The sequence below is a fragment of the Palaemon carinicauda genome, chromosome 16 (genome assembly GCF_036898095.1).
Source record: "Palaemon carinicauda isolate YSFRI2023 chromosome 16, ASM3689809v2, whole genome shotgun sequence".
NCBI lineage: Eukaryota > Metazoa > Arthropoda > Malacostraca > Decapoda > Palaemonidae > Palaemon > Palaemon carinicauda.
Window position 1 is genome coordinate 68659103 of NC_090740.1, and position 27810 is coordinate 68686912.

The 27810-nt window shown below is 39.5% G+C and overlaps 1 protein-coding gene across 2 annotated transcripts in view; it reads left to right on the plus strand.

The window, feature by feature from the left end:
* The window catches only part of Ntf-2 (nuclear transport factor-2), a 39263-nt gene extending 12367 nt beyond the window's left edge, over window positions 1–26896 (plus strand). The window contains exons 2-5 of one of the 2 annotated variants that reach the window (XR_011046860.1): window positions 2674–2745; window positions 7708–7806; window positions 24322–24505; window positions 25764–26896. Coding sequence is in view for 1 of the 2 variants with exons in the window: in XM_068389871.1 (XP_068245972.1) it covers window positions 2674–2745; window positions 7708–7806; window positions 25764–25874 (282 nt within the window). In the remaining variant the exon portion in view is untranslated. The remainder of the gene's footprint in view (window positions 1–2673; window positions 2746–7707; window positions 7807–24321; window positions 24506–25763) is intronic. The other variant, XM_068389871.1, reaches the window with a different exon arrangement.
* Window positions 26897–27810: the final 914 nt, after the last annotated feature.

Below are 27810 nucleotides of genomic sequence, written 5' to 3' on the forward strand. Positions count from 1 at the left end.
TATTTAAAAATTTATTTTATCATAAAAATACCATTTTTGATCATCTTTTATACCGCTACCTTGTATGAAATAGGTGAAACTGTCTTTCTAGTTGTCCACTTCTGCACCATATCGGAATTCTCCTCTAGGGAAAATGCTGCCATGGGTGTCATCTGCATAGGGCTAGCCATGTTTACTTAGTCCAATCAGTACTTACGGTATACAGGTTACTCCTCTGTTTTCTAGCTAACAGGTGGTCCTTGACACCTCATAAACTATATCCTGGCTGGTAGTTTTCATCGCCAGTTGTGCTGTCTCATCGACTACATCAGGATTCTGCATCTCTGCATACAAACTCAACATTGGTTGCACGTTTATTAACTTCTCAGCCGCTCTCCTCTGATAACAACAACGCTTACAATCCCTGCCAGTGCACAGAATGTCAACAAATGTTAGGGTACTGAGGAACACAAAGTGTTATAAAGACATTTTTAACACGAACACTACACCAAACAAGTCTTTCCTGGAAGCAAATGTAACGATAGAACACGGGTATGTGTTTGAGCATGGTAGTCGGTACTACCCCCTACCCCCTGCTAACTAATGGTGGGGTAGTTACACCTCGCTAAAAGTCTTATGGCTAGTCTTCCAGCTTCAACGAATGTATATTCCCTAATAAAAAGTTAAAGGTTTGTATCGTTAGAAAAAATACAAATTACTTTAGATTTATCATTTTTAATATATTTTGTTGTTACTTACAAGCTTCAAATGAAATTTTTTTTTGTAAAATTTTTGTGTTGATCATCATATAATTGCTGTTCCAGGTGTTGAGGTGCCAGTGATGGGAGATGAGAATGAGAGAGAGATTACAATAGAGGAAGTGAGGAGAGCACTAGATGAAACGAAAGTAGGAAAAGCATCTGGTATGGATGGTGTGAAAGCTGAGATGTTGAAGGAAGGTGGTGTGACTGTACTTGAATGGTTGGTGAGATTGTTTAATATGTGTTTTGTGTTGTCAATGGTACCAGTAGATTGGGTTTGTGCATGTATTGTACCACTATATAAGGGTAAGGGAGATGTGCATGAGTGTTGTAATTCAAGAGGTATTAGTTTGTTGAGTGTAGTTGGAAAAGTGTATGGTAGAGTAATGATTAATAGGATTAAGGATAAAACAGAGAATGCAATCTTGGAAGTACAGGGTGGTTTTAGAAGAGATAGGGGTTGTATGAATCAGATTTTTACAGTTAGGCAGATATGCGAGAAATATTTAGCAAAAGGTAAGGAGGTGTATGTTGCGTTTATGGATCTGGAGAAAGCATATGATAGAGTTGATAGGGAAGCAATGTGGAATGTGATGAGGTTATATGGAGTTGGTGGAAGGTTGTTGCAAGCAGTGAAAAGTTTCTACAAAGGTAGTAAAGCATGTGTTAGAATAGGAAATGAAGTGAGTGATTGGTTTCCGGTGAGAGTGGGGCTGAGACAGGGATGTGTGATGTCGCCGTGGTTGTTTAACTTGTATGTTGATGGAGTGGTGAGAGAGGTGAATGCTCGAGTGCTTGGACGAGGATTAAAACTGGTAGGCGAGAAACACCATGAATGGGAGGTAAATCAGTTGTTGTTTGCGGATAATACTGTACTGGTAGCAGACACAGAAGAGAAGCTTGACCGACTAGTGACAGAATTTGGAAGGGTGTGTGAGAGAAGGAAGTTGAGAGTTAATGTAGGTAAGAGTAAGGTTATGAGATGTACGAGAAGGGAAGGTGGTGCAAGGTTGAATGTCATTTTGTATGGAGAGTTACTTGAGGAGGTGGATCAGTTTAAGTACTTGGGGTCTGTTGTTTCAGCAAATGGTGGAGTGGAAGCAGATGTATGTCAGAGAGTGAATGAAGGTTGCAAAGTGTTGGGGGCAGTTAAGGGAGTAGTAAAAAATAGAGGGTTGGGCATGAATGTAAAGAGAGTTCTATATGAGAAAGGGATTGTACCAACTGTGATGTATGGATCGGAGTTGTGGGGAATGAAAGTGATGGAGAGACAGAAATTGAATGTGTTTGAGATGAAGTGTCTAAGGAGTATGGCTAGTGTATCTCGAGTAGATAGGGTTAGGAACGAAGTGGTGAGGGAGAGAACGGGTGTAAGAAATGAGTTAGTGGCTAGAGTGGATATGAATGTGTTGAGGTGGTTTGGCCATGTTGAGAGAATGGAAAATGGCTGTCTGCTAAAGAAGGTGATGAATGCAAGAGTTGGTGGGAGAAGTACAAGAGGAAGGCCAAGGTTTGGGTGGATGGATGGTGTGAAGAAAGCTCTGGGTGATAGGAGGATAGATGTGAGAGAGGCAAGAGAGCGTGCTAGAAATAGGAATGAATGGCGAGCGATTGTGACGCAGTTCCGGTAGGCCCTGCTGCTTCCTCCGGTGCCTTAGATGACCGCGGAGGTAGCAGCAGTAGGGGATTCAGCATTATGAAGCTTCATCTGTGGTGGATAATGTGGGAGGTTGGGCTGTGGCACCCTAGCAGTACCAGCTGAACTCGGTTGAGTCCCTGGTTAGGCTGGAGGAACGTAGAGAGTAGAGGTCCCCTTTTTTGTTTTGTTTCATTGTTGATGTCGGCTACCCCCCAAAATTGGGGGAAGTGCCTTTGGTATATGGATGGATGGATCATTCTATTAAGGGAAAAGTAACCATTTTGTGTTTTACAGGCAGAACTTTCACTCATGTCTTTTGAGGGAGTCCAGGTTCAAGGAGCAGCACGGATAATTGAAAAGATTAAGGTAAGTGTGTGTGTGTGTGTGGGGGGGGGGGGTTAGAGTACTGCTTTCAAATATTTTGAAAAATATTCATATTACATTACATGGGAGATACTGTATTAATTAAAGTACTTTGTTTTATATGTTGCTTCTAGAGTGCCTTTACTGTAAATATGCTAGTACTTCTATATTGGTCAGCAGTGAGAGGATATTCTAAAATGCAAAGACAACTTTTAGCAAAACATCATGTATAGATACACTTTATTTTGTGTGGTGGTAAGATTGAATTGTAAAATAATTTTCCTTTATAAGTTGGAGATTATGAAGAGTGAGGTGCAGCAATCATTGCTCATAGGTAATTTGCAAGTAGTTATAGTAAGCGTTATTTTAGACAAGCAACTTATAATGTTATCCAAAATTTAGTCAATCACTGTCCTATCCCAACTTTTATCTGAAGATTTTAATGCTCGGAACCCGAACAACCTTTTATGTGGAGGAGCTGTGTCTTAACGAATAAAATCTCCAAAGGGCTGAATAATTAACATTACAATATTTATTAATAGATCAGCCACTTTTAAATATTTAACTTCCTTGGTAGTTACATATATATAACCTTTTATATATGTAACTACCAGGTAAGTATATTTAAAAATTTATTTTAAAATAAAAATATTTTTAAATATGTAACTTCCGTTGTAGTTACATATACTGTATACAGTGGTACCTCTACATACGAATTTAATCCGTTCCACAACCGACTTCGGATGTACAGTAGAAACGAATTTTCCCATAAGAATACATTGAAATAGGATTAATCCGTGGTTGAGCCCAAAAACCTATGATAACTCCTTAATAAATTACTACACATAATTACACATGACAATATGCACTCTAAATTAGATAATAGACATGTAAAAAAGAATAATTATAAAGAAATAATAAATAAGAAATGGGTTTTTAGCGTCACTTTACCTTAGAAAGTCCAGCGCAGGTGTTGGTCTTGCTACGCAGAGAGGAGACGGACGGGCGGCGAGGAGGTAGAGAGGTTGACTACGATAAACGTACACTACCGTAACTTATTCTAACTTACACTAAGTGAACTTTACCCTAACTTAGCTTATTTATTTTTATTATTTTTATATTTTATATTTTTTTTTACATTTTCTTTTTTTCTTTTTGATGATTAATTTTAATCACTTTCACTCTACACTTAAAATTGATTGAATTTTTTTCTCTTCAATCTTTGCCGTTTTCTGTTTCACTTTCTTTCGCTTCACTCTTTGCCGTTTTCTTTAAACCACTTCCTTCCTCTTCATCACGAGTTCGCTTCGTAGTTTTTTTAAAGAAGCTATCGATAGAAAGTTGCTTGGTACAGCTTTTCAGAATCTTTCGAAAATAAGTTAGGGAAACATCATCGAACTGCACAACTACACGACAAACCTGCAATTTTTTTTGGATGGTATTTGTCGATGAAGTCGACCACGTCTTGATATTTTCCTAACACCTCTTTTATTTGCGCCGAACCTAACACATGTTCTACCTCCTCGATCCCTTCCTTGTCATCACTCATGTGCTCAGACATAGCATGGAGTTCCTTGAGCTCCTCTGTAGTAAGTTTGTCGTGATGTTCTTTTGCAAGTTCACTCACGCGGACGCCACACTTATGCTTTTCAATAATTTCTTGCTTTACTTCTAAAGGAAGCATTTCCTTACTCCTTTTCTCACCACTGCCACTTGCGAAACTAAGCCTTTCAGGACCCATGATTTACGTAAAATACCATAAAAGGATGAACGTAAAAAATCACGATTAAAACACAGTTAATAGCAGAACTCATAGGGCACAACCACACAAAGCCGACGAGAACAGAGGAATGTCCAAAGCCACGCTAATTGAGGGTCCCTCCGAGGTAGAAATGCTGCCTTCTACTGGCGGAAATAAAAAATACATCCGGCGCAATGAGTACCATCTACGTGTACAGGTATTGTTTACTTTGGGTGTTGAAAAAAAATTCGGGTGTAGAGTAGGAACGTGTTCGAATTGTACTTCACGTGTTGAAAAATTCGGATACAACCGGTACGACGAAAATTGCTTACTTCGTGTGTCGAAATAAAATTCGGGTGTAGAGCCGAAAAATTGCTCGAATTTTACTTCGGGCATTGGAAAATTTGGATGTAGATACGTTCGTGTGTAGAGGTTCCACTGTATCATCATAATTATGATAAGTCGTTTCATGGTACATTGTTTCCAACTGTCACTTTAAGAAATGATAGGAAAATTACAACTGTAAATGTAAAACTTTCATTTTCCACATTTACTATTTAAATGTGTAAATGTATCTTCCTTGCCTTCAGATTTTCCAATTTCTATATGGGGTTGCTGTTTATAGTCATCCTCCTCCATCTTTATCTGTCCTGTACATCTTGTTCTCTTTGTCCATTTTCCTTCATGTCACTCAATTTATCTTTCCTCCTAAACATTGGCCTTCCCCTCCTCTTGTCCTCCACCTCCATGTTCATAATCCTTTTATGTACGTTTTCATCTTTTCTATTCATGACATGACCAAACCATGTCAGTCTTCTTTCCTGAGCCTTTTTTGAAACCTCTTATTATTTGGACTGTCCCCCTGATTAATTTATTCCGGAGATTTATATTTTTGTGACGCCACACATTCACCTCAGCATTTTCATCTTGGCCTCTTCCATTTTTCTTTCTTTTGCTTTCTTTATTGGCCAGGTCTCCCTATAGAGCATGAATTGTCTAACAATGTTTTTATAAAACTTACCTTTGTATTGATCCTCCTTTCATAAAGTGTCTCTGATGATTTTCTCCTATTCATCCTTGCACACTGAATTCTATGTATAAAAGTAAAATATAAAAACTATTGGGTGACTTATATGTATAAAGGGTTGTTTGGGATTATAGGATGTGTAGATTATTTTGAAATATTGATTTGTTATCTGCAAAGATCCATTGATATTGTAAATGGTGGCTGAACGTTGGTTTAGATCTTCTGAATCAAGATGATTGCTATCACTCTAAATGAAAATATCCTGTTCTGTGCATCAGCAATAAAAATTTCAGGTCCAGCTGACATGGTCATGCCACAATTGATCAGTTGACACTGTTAAATTAAGTCACTTGAGCGTAAGTTTTTCCTTTGACTTGAAATATGTATATGATCCATTTAAAAGACTATAATACAATTTTTGAAGTAGATTCATACTTGACTAAGGTAATTGTATTCTCCCAATTGTAGCTTAAAGGGAATACAATCCTTAAGGCTTATGATCTGCAGTTGGAATTTTCGTAATTTTATATCTCGAAAAGGGTCACTGATGAGTAGCAGGAGAATACCCTCTCCACCCTAGCTAGGACCATGAAGGGTTGGGCAGTGGCTTCTGATGATTGGCAAGTAAACCTATCAGCAGCTCGCCTAAATCACCTCTCTCTGGACATTATATTAAGTAGGCATGAGCTATGGTTGCAGTACCCCAAGGGACTGAAGAGCTCAAATGGGGATCCAACCCTATAGATATTGACAAAAGGTGATGTAAAGGTACAGTATAAAGCAAGATATAAACCTTTCTAAATCAGAAAACGTGAAAAATTCAATAACATAAAACTCAAAAGTTCTTCAAAGTTGACCATCCAATTACCGCCTCTGGTTTATTCCAATTGAGCATATGCTTTGAAAGTAAAGAGAAAAAGTATCGTTCATTGCTCACCATAGGAAGTGGTTAAATTCTGTTTCTCCTACTGATTACCGTGGCTCAAAAGATTTGGAGTTTGCCTTCGAATCATGCTGTAAGCAAATTATAAGTTATCTCTCAAATAGATATTGTAGTAAATTCTTAGAATATTACAATAAACTTGAAAGTGAAAAGAAAATTTGCACTGGCATATCAAAATTACAAGGTTGAGTAGAATAAGTAATATCAAAATTAGAATGTTGAGTAGAATAAGCAATGGTTTGTAATGGAAAGTCATTTGTTGCTAAACTACTAGACTACTAATACTAATTTTACTATTGAAGCAACGCCAAAGTCAGTGCTTTTGAACCTTGCGCATGAAAAACTAATTACAGGTATATACAGTTCATTGATAACAAGAATACTTTGGAAAGCATTGAAAAAGCTTAACCTTTATGACGTTCAAATTCAGAAAGCTCAGGAGGGGTTCTGCCACCTTTTTGTACGGCACTAGCATTGCAAATTGTAAATAAAAAAATGCGCATTGTGGTGGCATTAGGAGTCATTAAGACTTACATTCTGTAGAAATAAGAATTATTACTATGAATATTGTTAAAGCGGTTATTTAGGTAATTGTAATAATAGTAGTAGTAGTAGTAGTAGTAGTAGTAGTAGTAGTAGTAGTAGTAGCCTTTAAAAAAAATTAAGAATGATAGTGGTGTCACCCTATCTAAAGGCAACAAATTTAAGAAGATACAAGAAAACGTTGGCTTTTGGGATTTGGCCATAAACTAAAGACTACTCTAGAAGAGTGTCAGATCATTGTAACCCTCCTTATAATTGATTATGCTGTACCCTGCAAGATTAATATGTTCGGGTAATTTGGTTTTAACAGCCATGTGGTTTATTATGTACATTGTGATTGTCCTCTATCTGTTGTGTGCATTTTGGTCCTCTGTTCTAGATATGACTATTTAATGAGGAAATTCTATTTAAAGTGGAGAACATTCAGAGCTTATAAAGGAAAATACAGATGTGGATGACGGGAGATATTTCGAGAAACCAAGATTTTTAATGGAATGTATTTAGCGATTATATTTATTTTTGTAATACAAGAGAAAATTTTTAGTTTTATGGTGCTTTTTGGGTAATTCCAAATAAAAAGGTTGTCAAATCCTCCTCTTAATCCAATGCTTTAAATAAATAAAAACGTGTAAAAACTTTATTAATGATGATTGTATATATCACATAATTTCATCCTGCAAATGCCTTCACCATGTTCGTATTTTCTTACAGAGTTTGACATTTAATAAAATAGCTCGCGTCATCACTGCAGTTGACTGTCAACCGACATTTGATGGTGGTGTAATGGTTAACATTTTAGGACAGCTTAAGGTGAGTTTTCTTCATAATTTAGTGGATGTAATATTTCTCTTATTCAGGAAATTTTGAGAAGCTTTTTCATCTAAAAGAAATCTTTTCTAAAACTCATTCAACCATTTCTTTCCTCCACCTTAGACCTTAAAGAAAACATAAGATGTGCTCTCATCCTTTTTATTGTCAAAGAAATATAGTTATAGTCTTAGTCACCTTAAACAACATGCTTTAGAATATATTCAAAGGAAATACTTAATTTTTCTATTTATACTGATGGCTTTAAATCTTCAATGGATGCGGCAGTGTTCCCAGACAAGATTAGTCAGCTCTCATTACCCAGTGAAGAACCAGTACAGTATTTGCATCCGAACTATCAGCCAATATACTGTATTAGCAATTGAGATTATGAAAACAATTGAAGATAGGGCAAATCATAAGTTTGTGATTTATATATATTCAAGAAGTACCATAGAAGCTTCAAAGGGTTACACTTATATAAGTTTTTGACAGTAAAAGTGTTTTTGAACATTTTATCGAACTTTGAATTTCTGTTTTTAAGATTTTAACTTTTTTAAGAAATATAGGTTTCATGAAATGGATAAGATTAAGATTTCCATTTATCACAAACTTTTCCATAGAAATTTATTATCCTATATTTTCCATAAAAGGGAATCAGTGAGGGTTGAAGAATTAATAATGAAACCTGAGGTAAAAAGTGAGTATCAAGAAAGGTTGAAAAGGGCATATGACAGAGCAAAAGTGAGAGAAACTGGTAATTTAGAGGAGGAGTGGAAGTTAGTAAAAGAAAATTTTGTTGGGATTGCAAATGATGTGTGTGGCAAGAGGTTTGTTGGAGGCAGCATAAGGAAGGGTAGTGAATGGTGGAATGAAGGAGTGAAGGAAAAAGTGGAAGAGAAAAAGAGGGCATTTGATGAATGGTTGCAGAGTAATAGTTTAGAGAAGTATGAAAGAGACAAAGAGGGCGTCTGACCTGAAGTGGGGTCAGGTATTGGGTCGTTCTTATGAAGAGAATAAGCAGAAGTTTTGGAAAAAAGTAAAGAGAGTAAGGAAAGCTGGTTTTAGATTTGAAGAGACAGTGAAAGATGGAAATGGAGGGTTGTTAAAAGGAGAGGAGGGAAGGAATAGGTGGGCGAAATATTTTGAAAGTTTACTGAATGTTGAGGATAATAGGGAGGCAGATATAATTGCTGTTGCAGGGGTTGAGGGGCCAGTGATGAGAGATGAGAATGAGAGAGATTACAAGTGAGGAAGTGAGGAGAGCACTAGGTGAAACGAGAGTAGGAAAAGCACCTGGTATGGATGGTGTGAGAACTGAGATGTTGATGGAAGGGGGTGTGACTGTACTTGGATGGTTGGGGAGAATGTTTAATATTTGTTTTATGTTGTCAATGGTACCAGTAGACAGGGTTTGTGCGTGTATTGTACCATTGTATAATGGTAAGGGAGATGTGCATGAGTGTTGTAGTTCAAGGGGTATTTAGTTTGTTGAGTGTTGTTGGAAAAGTGTATGGTAGAATACTGATTAATAGGATTAAGGATAAAACAGAGAATGCAATCTTGAAGGTACAGGGTGGTTTTAGAAGAGGTATGGGATGTATGAATTGGATTTTTACAATTGGGCAGATATGCGAGAAATATTTAGCAAAAGGTAAGATGGTGTATGTTGCTTTTATGGATTTGGAGAAAGCGTATGATAGAGTTGATAGGGAAGCAATGTGGGATGTGATGAGGTTAAGTGGAATTGGTGGAAGGTTGTTGCAAGCAGTGAAGAGTTTCTACATAAGCAGTAAAGCGTGTGTTAGGATACGAAATGAAGAAAGCGATTGGTTTCCAGTGAGAGTGGGGCTGAGACAGGGATATGTGATGTCGCTATGGTTGTTTAACTTGTGAGAGAGGTATATGCTGGAGTGCTTGGACGAGGATTTAATCTTATAGACGAGAATGATCATGAATAAGAGGTAAATGAGTTGTTGTTCGCAGATGATACTGTACTGGTTGCAGACTCGGAAGAGAAGCTTGGCTGATTAGTGACAGAATTTGGAAGTGTGTGTGAGAGAAGGAAGTTGAGAGTTAATGTGGGTAAGAGTAAGGTTATGAGATATACGAGAAAGGAAGGTGGTGCGAGGTTAAATATGTTGAATGGAGAGTTACTTGAGGAAGTAGATCGGTTTAAATACTTGGGGTCTGTTGTTGCAGCAAATATGTACGTTAGAGAGTGAATGAACGATTCAAAGTTTTGGGCGCAGTGAAGGGAGGGGTAAAGAATAGAGGGTTGGGCATGAATGTAAAGAGATTTCTGTATGAGAAAGTGATTGTACCAACTGTGATGTATGGATCGGAGTTGTGGGGAATGAAAGTGACGGAGAGACAGAAATTAAATGTGTTTGAGATTAAGTGTCTAAGGAGTATGGCTGGTGTATCTCGAGTAGATAGGGTTAGGAACGAAGTAGTGAGGGTGAGAATGGGTGTAAGAAATTATTTAGTAGTTAGAGTGGAGATAATAATAATAATAATAATAATAATAATAATGTTTATTGGACAAAAACATATTTACATACAAAATATTTACAAAAAAGATTCGGTCCAAGCCCATGCGGAGCAGAGCTCTTCGGGCAATAATACAAATAAAATAATATCAATTAAAAAAAAATTATAAAAAGTAAATATTGATATAGATAAACTAAATGTACACATATATATATACATAAGTATACACATATGCATACATATACAAATACATATACACACACATGCACATATACATACACATATACACATAGACACATATAAATGAGATTTTAAGCCTAAAAATAAATGGAAATGTATATTCATGTAATAAAGAAGGGCGGAATAATAAATAGTGCAAATTTTGAATTTAAACATTGATATGGTAGAAATGCTAGAATTACAAATGTATACAAGCAATAAACAATATAAGAATTAAGAACATTATTGCATTAATGGTTAGGTCATGAAGAAATATCAACTAATAAAACTTAGTACACAGATAATAACATATTAGTATATGATTTTTTAAAAGATCGAATGCTAAGCAATGCCTTAAGATAAGCAGGCAGAGTATTCCATTGTTTAACTCCCTGATAGAGATAAAACTGTTCACATTTCTTTACACGTACGAAGGGAAGAGTTAAGTTAGAGTCTCTTGTTCCATATTGGTGTGCTGATTGTACCTGAATTATTTTTTGTCTAATGGATGGATATTTATGCAGCGAAAGTGTTTGAAACATCAAATTCATTAAGGAGAGTTTGTAGGTGTCCTCCAACTTCAGAATCGAGAGAGACTGGAATAGAGGTGATGTATGAGCTAAATAATCACTCGAAGTTATTATTCTCACCAGTTTTTTTTTGCATAATGATTAGCGGTTGCAGGACGTTTCTACTGCAACTCCCCCACGCTGTAATGCAGTAATTTAGATGAGGAGATATTAAAGAGTGGTAGAGTTGTTTTAATATATATAGCGGGAAATAATCCTTCAGCCTATATATGATACCTTTAACTTTGGAAATTTTATTGACTATCATATCCAAATGCTTACTGAAGGTTAATTTATTGTCAAACATTACTCCTAAAAATTTTCCGCTGGACTTCTGGTCAAGAGTGTGATTTCCTATAGCAACTCTTATGTTACCGGGAACTTTGCGCAAAGAAAATATTATGAAATATGTTTTTCTCTCATTTAGGGTCAATTTATTCGATAGTAACCAATTTTTAACATTATTTAAGTTAGCAGTTAAAGAATTACAAAGAGAATAAATATTTTTATGACAAAGATGGAGCGTGGTGTCATCGGCAAAAAGTATGGAGTTAATCTGCCAACTGAACGAGGCAAATCATTAATATAGATGAGGAAAAATAACGGTCCTAAGACTGATCCCTGAGGGACACCTATTTTGACATCCATAATCTCTGAAAGATGACCATCGAGCGTGACAAATTGTTTTCGATTTGTTAGGTAGGATTGGAGTAAGAGTAGTGCATTGCTTCGTATACCATAATGTTCCAGCTTTTGAAGTAGTATATCATGAGACACAGTATCAAAGGCTTTGCTCAAATCCAAAAAAACCGCACCAAGGTATTCATTTTTATTCATTGCATTATAGATATTTTCAAGAAGGTCATGAACGGCATCACTAGTACTTACGCCTCGTAAGAAACCATACTGACACGTAGAGAAGATGTTACAACTATTGAAGAAAGAGTAAAGTCGACTATACAATAGTTTTTCAAATATTTTATTCAACAAAGGAAGGCAGCTAATTGGTCTATAGTTATTAACATCTGATATATCACCAGATTTGTGTAACACAGTCACACATGCAATTTTCAAAATGTCAGGATAAATACCAGCATCTAAACAACGGTTGAATAGCATAGATATAGGAAAGGCAAGTAGGTTAGCATTGTTTTTATATAATCTTGTAGGAGGAGAATGAATATTTGCTTTTTTGTTTTTCAGTTTTTTTATAATGTTTATCACTTCAAATGGAGATGAAGGGGTAAAAAAAATAGACTGCTGATTTGAGGGAGGCAAATAGGTACGGAAATCTAAGTTAATATTTTGAGGTAAAGCATGTGTTGAGGTGGTTTGGCCATGTTGAGAGAATGGAAAATGGCTGTCTGCTAAAGGAGGTGATGAATGCAAGAGTTGGTGGGAGAAGTACAAGAAGAAGGCCAAGGTTTGGGTGGATGGATAGAGTGAAGAAAGCTCTGGGTGATAGGAGGATAGATGTGAGAGAGGCAAGAGAGCATGCTAGAAATTGGAATGAATGGCGAGCGATTGTGACATAGTTCCGGTAGGCCCTGCTGCTTCCACCGGTCGCCTTAGATGATTGCGGAGGATGGGCTGTGGCACCCTAGTAGAACTTGGTTGAGTCCTTCATCAGGCTGGGAGTAGAGAGGAAAGGTCCTCTTTTTTTTTTTTTTTCAATTTTATGATGTCGGCTACCTCCCAAAATGGGGGGAAGTGCCTTGGTATATAGGTAGAGATTTTCTGTATATTTTTTAATTTCATTACTGTATTAGCTTCAAGTATTTTACCTCCTTCATGGTATGATCTGTGATTGGGATCAGTAAGCCACTTTGTTAAAACTGAGAAATGATCTAAGGAGTCTACAAAGAAGTCATGGAGACCTTTCTCTTGTTGGGCACTCAAACCTTGGAATTCCCCTCACACCAGGTTGCCAACCTTTCGGCAAACGGAGTTCTTAGGAGGCAAGGTACTGTAATTTAAAGGTTCCATAGGCTGGTCCTCAAAACTGAGATCACAAAGCTCAGGAACCCCACCCTTGACGGCAAGCTGTTTAAGCAGGGAGAGGTCGAGCTATGAAGTCCACCAAGGACTCCCATCTACCAGGAAACAGCCGCAATACATCGAGCTTGCAACCAGCAGGAGAGCAAGGTTCTTTAAGAAGGGTTATAAACAGCCCTTTCCTGCCAAAGATTCAAATGGCTCTAAACTCTCCAGAGGAGGTAAAGGTGGTAAGGGAAGTGGCAGAGGACATTTATGCTAGTGAGGATAATCCTCTCACCTGGCCAATGGTGGGGGGATGTCTGTAACTCTGCTGGCAAAGGTGGCTGCAGTACGGGCCCGATCCTTGGACAGTCTTTGGGATTTGCTCAGGATATCACATCCCGTTTATTAATCTCTCCTTTCATTGACTTGGAATCCAGCTCCACCGAGCTCCTATATGAAAAGGTCCGCAAAGGAGCTTGCCCTACGGTCCGAAGTCCAGGCCAAGTTGGAGAAGGACGCTCTCCAAGAGGTCCTCGACGGTTCCTCAGGCTTCTTCAGTCCACTCTTGTGAAAAAGGCGTCTATAGGCTGGAGACCAGCCATCGATCTTTCAGCTCTGAACAAGTTTGTTCTTCAGATTTCGTTGAGGATGGAGATGGCAGACACAGTCATACAAGCGGTAAGGACACAGGACTGCATTTGAACTCTGTATCTCAAAGATGCATACTTCCAGATCCTAATCCATCCGTCTTTAAGGACGTTTCTTCGGATCATACACGAGAGCAGGAAATACCAGTTCAAGTTCAATGTGCTCTGCTTTGGTCTTTCCACAGCACCACAGGTCTTTACAAGGGTGTTTGCTCTAGTTTCATCATGGGCTTACAGAATCGGCATTCGTCTCCTAGGATACCTCAATGACTGGTTGATTCTACCCTTCTTCAGCGTTGAGACAGACTGCTTGAGTTTTGTCAGTATCTGGGGATCGTGGTAAACCTTTAGAAGTAATCCCTGCTCCCCTCTCATGGACTGGTATACCTCGGTATGATTATAGACACCAAATTGAAAAAAGTATTTCCATCACACAACAGAGTACGCAGACTGCCAGAGTTTGCAAGCCCATTCCTCAGACTAATAGAGCTTCCACTTCAGCAGTGGTTGTGTCTCTTAGGTCACTTAGATTCCTGGTCCGTCTAGTGCCCAACGACTGCCTTAAGGTTTGATCTCTTCAGTGGCGGCTCTGCGGATACATCTAGTTCCTAATAGACAGGAGCAACTGACTGTTCTTCATTGAAGGGTGACAGAAAAGAACCTCTGGAGAAGAACAGACCTTCTCGTCCCTCCCCTGGAATTGATGCTCTAGAGAAGAGAGATGAGAACACTAGGGTGGATTTTGGGAATATCTGTTTAGAAAATGATGAAATAAGAACAATGGTAGGTGTAGTAAATATTACCGAGTTGATAAGAGTGTCACGACTGAGATGGTGGGGGCACGTATTAAGGATGGATGGTGGGGAGGGAGTGAGGAGGCCTTGGGAGGAACCTATTAGGGGGAGATGATTAAGAGGGAGGTAGAGCATTAGATGGCAATATAAAGTGAATGAGGATATGTACAATGGAGGTTTGATCAAAAAGGAGGCTTTTGATGGAAGGCAATGGAGAGGGTGCATCAGGCAACCAGCCCTTAATGTAGATATAATGATGGGGAAGAAGAAAGAATTGCTGTAATATATATATGCAATGAAATTCATGAATGTTTTAATCTTATACAATATATATTACAATAAATCCTTCACCTTTAGAAGATTTACCCGTACCAGCTCTCAGTATTCTGCGGTTTGGTATGAGGTTGTTAGTCGACCGCACTATATAAAGGTACTGTATACTGTAATAATTCTTGGTATATACGTTATTAACTAACTTGCTTCATCCACATCCCACACCTACTTCGGCTTGTCCCCCTTCTCAAGGATGATTGTCTACACCAACAGATATGGTTGGGGATGCTTTATCCCACTTACTCTAAACATTTGGAGTTATTAAGTATGGAATATGGTGCTTGCATCAACCAAAATCTCAAGCAATTTTACTACTTTTAGATATCAGTGGATATTTGACAATTGATTCCTCCCCACATAGATTTATATTTGGGCAATATAAGTTGCAGTATATAATGGTTTTGTTGGCAAAAAGAAAAAAAAAACACGATTTTCATAAAGGATTGCTTTTTAATGCAAAACCAATATTTATGTAAAATTTCTCCTCCCCCTCCCCAAATGAATTGGGTTGATAGACTGGAATTGGTTGGTACTTGCCCATGACAATTTTTTAATTATGAGGGCTAGAGTCTGGGAAAATGTCAGGACAAACAAAATGGTTAATACTGTATTTTCATTGAACTGTATGAAAAATTTCCTATACTGTATTTTATTTTGAAATGTTTAATTTGCTATTATGTATAATGCCCTCAACAATTGAAAGCATGTTCTTTTTGTAGAAACTTGGAAAATTATTGATTTTAATGTGTAGAAGAAATGTTTAGTTATATTTCTTTTGGTAATAATTGTTCATATTGCAGGTATTTTTATGGTATATTTTTTTTTCATTTTTGTTATTTAAATGTTTTATTTAGTGACTGAAGGTCAAGATGAATTATTTATTTGAATTATCTTTTGGCGAAGCTGGAAGAAAGCCATTAGACTTAAAGTGCTAGGTGGTAACCCTGCGTAACCGCTTGAGCGGGTGGGCCTGAGGTGGCTGGGGGTACCCATCCACCTCTATATATACTCTCACAGCTGTGATGTATGTCACTTTTTTTTGGGGCTCGGTAGAGATCGGATGTTTATCTCTCTCTCCCTAGACTGTCATTGGACTTTTTTATATTCTTTTTCTTTTCAAGTGTGCATGTTTTCGTTCACCTTCATGAGAACCTGTCCAGAGCGCGAGGGTGTCCCGTGCGGTACCTTCATGTCATCATTGGAGACCGACCCGCACTCTGTGTGTCCTTCTTGCGGAGGGCATCGCTGCAAGCAGGGTTTGCCCAACGCAGAGTGTAGAGAGTGGCCGGCCTCCTAATGGGGGACATTTGAACGGCGTAAAAAGAAGGCTAAGCGTGATCTTTCTCCCTCAGGGGCGAGGAAAGCGTGGTCTTCTTTGTCTCACACACTAAATCTCTTTCAAAAGGTCCTTCTCGCTCGCGCTTTACTGAGGGACGATTGAGTAGGAGGGCAGACCGACTAACTCCTTGGCAACCCCTGGGTACGGGGGGGTGGGGGGGTGGGTGCTTCACTTGGAGGAGCAACTTCACCTCAAGCCGCCGGGGAGCCATTCTCCCTTTCATATGTTCTGCAGGTGTGGCCAACAGCTGCCGGGGAGCCATTCTCCCTCTCAAATGTTCTGCAGGTGGGGCCAACCTTAGGGATTTTGGGACCCCCTTTGAAGGAACACCTTATGCGTCTCCTTCGGCGCAGTGCTAGGAAGGACCCTTATCTAGAGCCATAAACATCTCATGCTCTGGATCTGCAAAGTACATCTGTCGCCTTCTCCTGGACCTTCCACGCGTGACGAGGTGGTCTCCTAATGACGATGACCCCACTCGCCATCCTGGGACCTCGTCGTGCTGTAACCTCCAATCCTTTGTTTCTTCCTACAGAAACTCGCCGGTTGCAGGTGATGATCATCTGGGGACCAGCACTCCTACCACCAGCAGAGTGAAAGGACGAGCATCGCCATCGCTTCGCCCTTTTGGACACTCTTCTCCTGGTGGTCACTGCGGTTGTGACCCCAGTGCCAACGTGGCATGCTGGTGACTGCTCCGCATTTCAGCACCACCACTTAAGTGTCAGGGACTCAACCTGAGTTGCCAGGTCAATGACAATCGTGACAAGGCTCTCCACATCCCTACTTAGCTTTTCGACCCTTGGTCGATGACGATGCCATGGCTAAACATTGGTGTTTCCCAGGTCTGGGCACCAAAATTATGGTATGACGGCCATTAATAGGCTGTCTACTCCTGGTTCCATCACCCAGTAGGGTAAGGACATAGTTCTCGATGAAATATTCAAGAAGCAAAACAATTGCTCAGATAGCCGAAACTTGTAGTTCCTTGAGGGCAGGTTCCTCCTCTCATTCTCTTCCACTTTCTTTCTGTCTTACAAAGGAAGTATTATGAGATTGAAGGGGAACTTCATTCCACCATGTCCCTTGACCCTTCTGTAGAAGGGTCTCCCGACTCAAACCCTCGCCTCTCTGAGGGCCTAGCTCTCAACAGTTGAGCTTCTTAACATAGAGAGAGGTGCTAAGTACACCACGCAGGCTGCGGCGTGGCTTAATCTATGGCTAGGATCATTCGGCTTTATGGTTTGCTCCGATGATCTCTCGAAAGAGTTGTCCAGGAAGACTTTGGAGTCTTACCTGTTGTCAACTCGAGAGGGGATACCGCTTTTGGGAAATTCCACAAACAAGTGCCGAAGGTGGAAGTCTTCCAGTTGAGGAACCACCCTTGAGGGTTCTTCTCTATTCGTCCCAAAGGAGATAGAGAGGGCCATGACATTGAGGCCTTATAGTAGAACTTCCCAGTCACATCGTACTCAGCAAATACCATCGTCTTCTCACCATTCTGCTTCTAGGTCCTCAGGACCTACAAAGATGTCTAAGTGGCCTTTTCCATCCAAAGGCCAGAAAGAACCAAGTCTTTCAGAGGAAAGGGAAGTGGCCAAGGTGGTCACTCCCACTAGGAATGGCATTCTTCTTCATCTACCACCTGTGGAAGGATGGTTACAGCACCTCTGGTAGAGGTGGCAGGTTCACGGGGCAGAACCGTGGACAGTCGAATTGATCATTGTAGGGTATTGCGTCCCGCTCATTCAATCTGTCCCTCTGATTCGGGATCCTGTGCATCTAAGCTTCTATGCGAAGGGATCCGCAAAGGGGCTGGGCTGAAGTCCAGACCATGCTGCAGAAGGGTGCTCTCCACGAGGTTGCGGGACAGGTCCCCAGGCTTCTACAGCCAAATTTTTATGGTGAAAAAGGGGACTGGAGGATGGAGACCTGTCATCGATCTCTCTCCTTTGAACAAGTTTGTGCAACAGACTGAGTTCAGAATGGAGACGTCAGACACGGTCATTCAAGCGGTTCGTCCTAGGGACTTCAATGCTCAGATTGGATCTGAAGGACGCATAGTTCCAGATCCCAATCCATCCATCTTCAAGGAAGTACCTAAGGTTCATCCATCCTTATACCAAGGCACTTTCCCCAATTTTGGGGGGATAGCCAACATCAAGCAAATAAAAAAAGAAAGGTTCATACACGGAAAATATATACCAGTTCAAGGTTCTATGCTTTGGTCTCGCGGCAGCTCCTCAGGTTTTCACCAGAGTGTTTGCCCTAGTGTCATCTTTGGCTCATAGGAATGGCATCTGTCTCCTCAGATATCGGGACGACTGGCTAATCCTAGCAGACTCGGAAACGACCCTTCTTTGTCACCGAGACATGCTTCCCGAGTTTTGTCAGGATCTGGGGATCCTGATAAATCACGAGAAGTCAATACAGCAACCATCCCAAAGGCTGGTATACCTTGGTATGATAATAGACCCAGTATCTCCTCTCTAAGAAGGGCTTCTCATGACAAGTAGTGTAGTGATTGCCCGGTTACATGCTTAAGTCTTCAACCTCAGTCTACCAGGCTAAATGGAGAGTCTTCTGAGGTTGGTGTCAGGGAAGGAATATATCTCCACTCAATGCCACTATTCCAGTAGTAGTGGAGTTCCTTGTATACCTTCTGTAGGAAAAGCTAATTTCTGTCTGGGTGGTGAAAGGCTATCGCTCGACCTTAAGCCTCGCCTTTAAGCTGAAAGGAGTTGACATTTCTTTTTCGTTGGAGCTTTCTTTACTCATACGAAGTTATGAGATCACTTGCCCTCAGTCAGAGATCAGGCCTCCTCCTTGGAATGTGATTCGCGTGTTGAAATCCTTAAAAGGACCTCCCTACGAACCATTACCCCATGCAACTGACTGAAACCTCACTTTGAAGACGGCATTCCTGATCCCTTTAGACTCGGCAAAGAGAGTCGGTGAACTTCATGGCCCCTAGTATGACATCGCCCATTCAAGGTGATCGGTAGAAGTGACACTTAGTTTCGCCCCTGAGTTCATTGCTAAGACTCAAAATTTGGGGCTACTGGACCATAGATTCAGGCTCTTTCAGATTGTGAGTCTCCGTTCTGTGACCAATGACCCAGATCAGTTTTTACTATGCCCAGTGAGGAGTTTGAGATACTGTACATACTATCTTAAACGCTCTGCAGCAACACGGCCCCGACTAACACCTCTGTTAGCTCAGGGAGAGTAAAAAGGAGGATCACTAAGATCACTGTCTCCTCCTGGATCTGGCCAAGTGATCGAAACAGCCTTGGCTCCTGATCCTCCTCCGGTTTGTCGACCTAGAGCCCATAATGTTAGGGGAATTAGTACATCATTGTCATTCAAACGTAACTTCTCCGTGTTGCAAGTACAGTACTAGAAGCGGGCTTGTGGAAGAGGTAAACTACTTTCACAGCCCATTACTTAAAAGACGTGACCTACAGGAGACTCAATACGTCCACTATCGGTCCTGTGGTGGCTGTTCAACAAGTGGCTTAAGAATACCTCAGGCTCCTTGATGGACAAGTAGCAGTTGGTTGAGAGCATTGGTTACCCAGGTTAAGGCTGGGATGAATGAGGGTATGTCTGGCTGTTTCTTTCTCCATCTTCCCCCCCATTGGGTACAGCACCACAGGTCCCTCTGCAAGCTGGCTTCAAGCTCTGCAGGTAATTATCATTTCCCTTGTGTAGCCCAGTATAAGTTATAAATTCATATACAGTAATGCCTCACAACACAAAATTAATTGGTTAGGTAAGGGCTTTCGTAAAGTAATTTTTTCGTGTTGCGAGTCACCTTTCACATGTAAATAGCCTAATTCCTTCCAGACCCTAGAAAAACACCACATTAAATTATTGTAAAATGTATATGCACCACTAAACAGTACTAAATGTATGAAAAGTACTGTATTTTGATCATTTAATAATAAATTAACATTTATAATCTATAAAAGAGGAGTTTAATTAGAGCAAACAATAAAAATACTGTAACAAAAATGTGGAACCTTACCTTTGGAGTGTGGCGATGTCCGAGAGCGAAGTGCGGGGCGGTAGAGGAGGATGAAAACGGTGGAAAACGTTTACAAGTGGCAGAAAACGTAAACACTTAATTTTAGGAAACACACTTACAAATGGCAGGAAATAATAACACTTAATTTTACGATAAACTTGAGATAGAATTTTATTTTTTTCCTTCTTTTTTTTTTTACTTTACATTTTGTATTTTCTAAATTTAATTACACTACGTATTTTCTTCATCACTGCCACTTTTCTTTCGTTTCTTAGCTGGCGCTTGGTCTGCTTCTACCGAAGGCCTCTTTCTAAAGTAATCGTCCAAAGAAGCATGTTTCTGCCTGCTGCTTAAAATTTTCCTGAAAGGACTCTGGCAACCCTCATTACAGTACTCAAGCGCACGACCTGTGAGAATTTTTTCTGGGTGTGTGTCTTCTACGAGAGCCACCATTTTAAAGTAGCCATCTAGACCCTCCTTAATTTCTGCTGTTGTCTGTGGGTAATTTTCCTCCCTCCCGCCGTACTCCTCCTGAACGATGTTCACTTGCATGGCCTCCAAGTCCTTCAGGTCATCCGTCGTAAGTTCCTCCTGGTGCTTCTCGATAAGGTCATCAATGTCGACCTCATCAACTTCCAGACCCATGGACTTCCCGAGTGTAACGATTTCGGCAACTTCAGACTGAGCAATAGGTTCAGGATCGTCAACATTTTCCGAATCATCTCCAGTTTGGTCTGCGTGGAAGCCCTCGAAATCTCGTGAGGAGACGGCATCAGGCCACAGCTTCCAAGCGGAGTTCAAGGTGCACCTCGAAACCTCCTGCCAAGCTTGATCAATCATTTTGAGGCATATGACAATATCAAAATGCTCCTTCCAAAATTGACGAAGGGTGAGATTTGTGCTCTCAATGATTTTGAAACATCTCTTGAAGAGATATTTCGTATAAAGCTTCTTGAAGTTTAAAATCACTTGCTGGTCCATGGGCTGGAGGAGAGGTTTGGTGTTCCGTGGAAGATAGAGAATCTTGATGAAGGAATATTCTGCTACATCTTCATGGAGGAAAGGAGGGTGAGCAGGGGCATTGTCCAGCACCAGCAGGCATCTCATAGGGAGGCGCTTCTCTTCCAAATACCTTTTCAGTCTGGCCAAAACAAATATTTATCCACTCGATAAATAATTGTCTTGTTAACTAGGCTGTTCCATTAGCTCTCCACAACACGTTTAGATTTTCCTTAGTGACTTTGTGCGTTTTGAAGGTTCGAGGAGTATTGAAGAGATACACCAGCTGGGGTTTCACCTTGCAATCCCCACTGGCATTTGCACAGAGTGCAAGGGTAAGCCTGTCCTTCATATGCTTATGCCCAGGTAGCTTCTTTTCTTCTGCCGTGATGTACATTTGAAGAGGGCTTTCCCCCCCCCCCAAAAAAAAAATCCCAGTCTCGTCGCAATTGAAGACTTGCTGGGGGACTGTAACCTTCCCGGACAGTCAACTCGTCGCACGTCTTAACAAAGGCTTCGGCCGCTTTCGTGTCCGAGCTTGCAGCCTCCCCATGAGGCACCACTGAACGAATGCCTGAGCATCTCTTAAATTTTTCGAACCACCCACGAAAAGCCATGAACCCTGGGGGTTTCTGCTTTGATGTTCCTTCTGTGTCGGCTTCGGCCTGAGCAAGCACGAGATTACCGAAATGGCGCTGGCTCTCTGGCAGATTATCGATTTGGTGATACTGTCTCCAGCTATTTATTTGTCCTTTATCCAGACAAGCAGCAGTCTCTCCATCTCATTATGGATGTGGCTCCTCTTGCTGGAGAATCAGTTGCACTCCTAGAAGGTGTTGCTGTGTTGATAGCTTCCTTCTGCTTCAGGATCGTTCCTATCGTAGACGGATTTTGGTCATATTCTTTAGCATGCCAGCCTCGTATTTCTTGATTATTTCCATCTTCATCTCCATGGAAAGTATCATCCTCTTTCCATTGACATCAGCAACTTTCTTGGGACCCATGCCTAGTGATGTAACGTAATATCACACACGATAACAGTACATACTGTAAAATTGTTACCAAAGCGAAATAAACACTAAGTCAATGCATACGATACCGCTGCCGGAATGTAAAGACATAGGAACGCCAATGTGTAGATGCATGATGGGATACAGTACAGTAGATTCCGACCAATAGGAGAGCAGGATCTCATGGTGGTAACTAGCATCCGAGTAGGGAGATAACCAATGGGAACGCAGGAGGGTGGTAGCAAGTTTACGGGCTGATGGCACACAAATTTTAAAATCCGTCTTGGATACGGTTGGGCTCTCGCTCCGTACCACCTTTTGTTGTCCGAAACATTTTTTGTAATCCGAGTCGTAAAATTATTCATCTTTCGCAAAGTGAAAATTTCGTAAGCTGATTCTTTCGTATCGAGAGGTTTGACTACTGTCAACGTCCCCATTGCTTTCCGCGAGGTAAGCAATGGGAAACTTTTTGTTTTTCCTATATATAAACCGATTAGTGACAGAATTCGGAAGGGTGTGTGAAAGAAGGAAGTTGAGAGAGTTAATGTGGGTAAGAGTAAGGTTATGAGATGTACGAGAAAGGAAGGTGGTGCGAGGTTGAATGGAGAGTTACTTGAGGAGATAGATCAGTTTAAGTACTTGGGGTCTGTTGTTGCAGCAAATGGTGGAGTGGAAGCGGATGTACATCAGAGAGTGAATGAAGGATGCAAAGTGTTGGAGGCAGTTAAGGGAGTAGTATACAATAGAGGGTTGGGCATGAATGTAAAGAGAGTTCTGTATGAGAAAGTGATTGTACCAACTGTGATGTATGGATCGGAATTGTGTGGAATGAAAGTGACGGAGAGACAAATTGAATGTGTTTGAGATGAAATGTCTAAGGAGTATGGCTGGTGTATCTTGAGTAGATAGGGTTAGGAACAAAGTAGTGAGGGTGAGAACGGGTGTAAGAAATGAGTTAGCAGCTAGAGTGGATATGAATGTGTTGAGGTGGTTTGGCCATATTGAGAGAATGGAAAATGGCTGTCTGCTAAAGAAGGTGATGAATGCAAGAGTTGATTGGAGAAGTACAAGAGGAAGGCCAAGGTTTGGGTGGATGGATGGAGTGAAGGAAGCACTGGGTGATAGGAGGATAGATGTGAGAGAGGCAAGAGAGCGTGTTAGAAATAGGAATGAATGGCGAGCGATTGTGACGCAGTTCCGGTAGGCTCTGCTGCTTCCTCCGGTGCCTTGGTTGACCGCGGAGGTAGCAGCAGTAGGGGATTTAGCTTCATCTGTGGTGGATAACGGGGGAGGGTGGGCTGTGGCACCCTAGCAGTACCAGCCGAACTCGGTTGAGTCCCTTGTCAGGCTGGGAGGAACGTAGAGAGGAGAGGTCCCCTTTTTTGTTTCATGTGTTTGATGTCGGCTACCTCCAAAATTGGGGGAAATGCCTTGGTATATGTATGTATGTATAAACTCAGAAGGTATTTATACAAGACAACAAACTCTATTACACTGAATTGCACTGGCCGCTATTATACTCAATTTGTATATTTTAGTATGGTGTTTAAGTTTTCCCTAGACCACAGTCATATACTCTACTAGGTAAAACTGGGTCAAGGTCTATGCCAGACTTAATACTTCCACCCACCTAAGAATGAGTCATCCTAATAAATAATGGAGGGTTTGTTAGTATGGGAACAAATGACAAAATATCGAGATAATTTGTATTTATCCCTAACTATACAAGCCTGGAGTTATTTATATAAAGTGGCCCACCATCACCTGTCCCCTAGAAGTCCTGCCTGCAATCAAAAGTGATGTAGCTCACAGCTGTAAGAGTATATATAGAGGTAGCTGGGTAGCCCCCCATCCTACTTGCTCAAGCAGTTAGTCAAGGTTGCCACCTCGCACTTTGTCTAATGGTTACCTTCCAGCTTTGCCGAAAGATAATCTAAATAAATAACTCCAGGTTTGTATTAGTTAGGGAAAAATAATTTTCTCTGAATTTGTCATATTTCATTGAATTATGAGAAGCTTTACATTGCTTTATTCTGCATATTGATCTAACATCACTGTTAGAAGCAAAGCATTCATTTAGAATAATGATGTGGCTCTTATGTCAGATGGATGATGATCCCCCTCATGGGTTTAATCAGACGTTTGTGCTTAAACCACTCGGAGACAGCTTCTTCGTACAGCACGACATGTTTCGGTTGGCTCTCCACCACATTGCCGTTTGAGGAGAAGCCTGAAACTAGTCCTGAGAGGGCAATGGTCTCAATCTTACACTTCGGCATCATCATAGTTGTAAGACTTTTAGCTCTTGGGCTTTGAGTCATGTGAATATGCATGGTGCTAACCTTAAATTTTGATGCATTCTGTTTTTATCCCTCCCAATATTTAGTTTTTTATACACCCTTGTGTCATAACCCCTTTTGCTTTTAGAGTTGCAGCATAAAGATTTTTCAAAGAGGAAATTTATACATTTATGTCTCAAAAGTATCAGTTCCTCGTCATAGTCAAAGGAAGCTAGGACTGTGGCATTTCACGTTGCCCTCTGTCAATAGTAGAAGGGTCACTTAAACTTTCTTGTTTGCAATTATTTTTTGTAAAATATGTCTCCAATTCTATTAAATTTTGTACTTCCAAGACTTACAAATAGCAGGAAGCTCATTACCATAGTTATTTGTAATTTACTTATTTAATGAAATTTACTGTTCACGAAATCTTCATAGTATTAGTCGACTATGACAATTAATTTTATAGCTTTTTTTTATATATTTACATTACTTTGTTTCTTTGTGCTAACTTTTTGGAATTACAGTACATTAACTTTTTTCCCTCAGATTTTTAGGTGTGGTTGCTTGGGAAAGAAAAAAAATAGCACACTTCAATACTCTTCTTTTTTTATGTATCCTTATATCCTCGCTATTTTTTTTTCATCTGTCCTTCCCCTTTTTCACCTTTTATTATTTGGCTGCATGCAATATGTAAACTTTTCATCAAACTCCTCTTTTTTTATATTTTTACAATCACAGTACAGTACTGCAAGTATGCAGCTTGATGTAAAGTATACATCCCTTTTTGTGCTTTTTTATGTTTTTTTGTTATTGTGTCATTTTCTACTTTCATCTCTAGTTGATGCTCTATTTAAACTGTACATGAGATAGTGCCTGAAATAACAAAGTTAACTTTATTTAGAGTTTTATGCTTGAGAGTAGGAAGCTAAAATTCTGGTGAAAAGCATTGTCTGACCATTTCAATAAGTATTAGTATATTTTACTGTGATCTTCATTTCAATTTTTTGCAGTCTTTGTAAGGTCTTTATTTTTTAGATAATTCTATTCTTATTAGTGCCATTTATTTTAATGTTCATTTCCAGAAGCTTTTAGATTTAACTTTTATGGAATGAAATGTCCTTGCTTAGTACTGCAATTGAATGCAAGGCCTTCATAAAACTTTTAATAATCATGTAGCTTTGGTAGTGTATTATATTAAGTCTGTTACTTGGTATAAAATAGTTTCATTTGTTGTAATATCTAATTTTTTTGTTTTTATATTTCAGATGGATGAAGACCCAGTTCATGGATTTTCCCAGACCTTTGTCCTTAAGCCTCTGAGTGATTCATTCTTCATCCAACATGACTCATTCCGCCTTGTCATCCACAATCACTAATCCATCTCTGTTGAGCTGTAATCATCCTCACCACCCAAAGCTTACCAATCAAAGTGTCTACATGAGCAGTGCATCTGCGAATGCCAATCTGCAATGAGGACTTTGCTTCTCGCCATTGCGTCCTATGGTAACATGTCAAATGGTTCTTTGTGTATAGATACTGTTAGCTAATTAATTATGCTATGTCATTGTTATTTATTGAAAGGTTGATCTTTTTCATTGTAAGCATCAGGGTACATTTTTATTTGTGAAGAGCATTTTTGACCTTAAGGAATTGATTCACAATTGTAATTGTTAAGAATCCTTTTACTGATCATTTTTAATTGTAGCGATAACAGTTTAAATGAATGTTTTAATAGAAATTATTATAACTGAAATCACATGCTACGTTTTGAATTTAGGGTGATGAACATATACGCTTATATGGTGTTCCAGAGTTGGAGCATTGTTGCTTTCATATTTTGTGGTGCAGATGTAATTGTGGGAACGGTTGATCTTGAAAAATTACTGTAATGAAATTTTTTACATTTTGTAATTCACAAATTAAGTATTCTCATAAGTTTCATGTAGCCACAATTTGCATAAGTGTCTTGCTACATGAATATAATCTAAGAAAAAAAAAATACTGTCAACTATTGTAATTTTATTGATTAAAGCAATCTGCTGCTGCACTTCACTGAGCTTTCTTGTAATTCTAAAATATTGAGGATTCAGTACATGGTTTTTTATATACAGAGATGGCTGAGCAGATTCATCGTTTGAATTTTCTTTACTTCCTTTTAGTGTGGTTGCAGCAAATTTGCTTCGTTATTTCTAGGTCATAGTATGCCTAACAGAGCCAATCTTTTTGTTATGATCCTTGTGTAATACGGTTGAAACAGCTTAGGTTGAATGATATAAGACCATCATTGCATCAATTGTCATGATTTATCTATAAGTGTAGCAATTGTTTTTTTTTAATGTCAATGTTACCTGGAGTGTCCTATCTTTTGTTCAAATACAGATTCTTTTGAAATAAGGTTTTATTGGCATGTACATTTTCCTTATCATTTTTTAAGAATTTTTTGGTGACTATAAATTTTAAATATTTAACTTAGCCGGTGAATATATAATAGCTGAGCCTCCGGCGGCTCGACAGAAAAACACAAAAACTCGCGAGCGATCGCTATGAAGGTTGCGGGTGTGCCCACTAGCGCCAACTATTGGCCAGATACCGCATATACATGTAAACAGACCCAATTTTTCTCTGTCGGCCTTAACGACAAGACGTATCAATACTCGCTGTATAACCTGGAGTTTTCTCAACATATTTGGTGAAGTACTTCCTTTTGGTTTGAGCTTTCGCAGTGCAGGTGTTTTATCTTCAACTTAAATCTTGAACTCGTTTTTGGATAGATTTAATTTTTGATGACTTTGGATTGTTTTTTGGACTTTCTTTGACTTTTAAATGGCCGACCCTTCCCTTAGTACGGAAGTGTGTTTTAGGCTTTTAGCAATTATCTTATCACGTTATAAATTGTTAGGGTCAGTGAAAGTTAATTATAGATTTTCCTCTATATATTTTATATCTCATCCGCCTTTATTAGGCCTCTTTGATTAGCTTTCCATTTATAATAAACATCAAGATAAATTTTAATGATTTGTTTATATGCGACCTTTCCTATTCCTCCCCTAATCCGAGAGTAGGCGGTCCTAACTTGGAAACCGAAGTTAAACAACGTTGAGCCCTTTTAATCGTAAATAACTTTTACAGAACAAGTGAATATTTTTTAGTAGATATTTTATGAAAGATTTTCTTTGAATAGTCTTCGTACTGTTTCAAAGATGAACTAACGTTTAGCTTATTTATGCTACGCAGTTTGCGCTCTATCGTTACGATAGAGAGAGAGAGAATCACGGTTTCACTTTGCAGAAAGAGTAAATCGATTCTGACGTT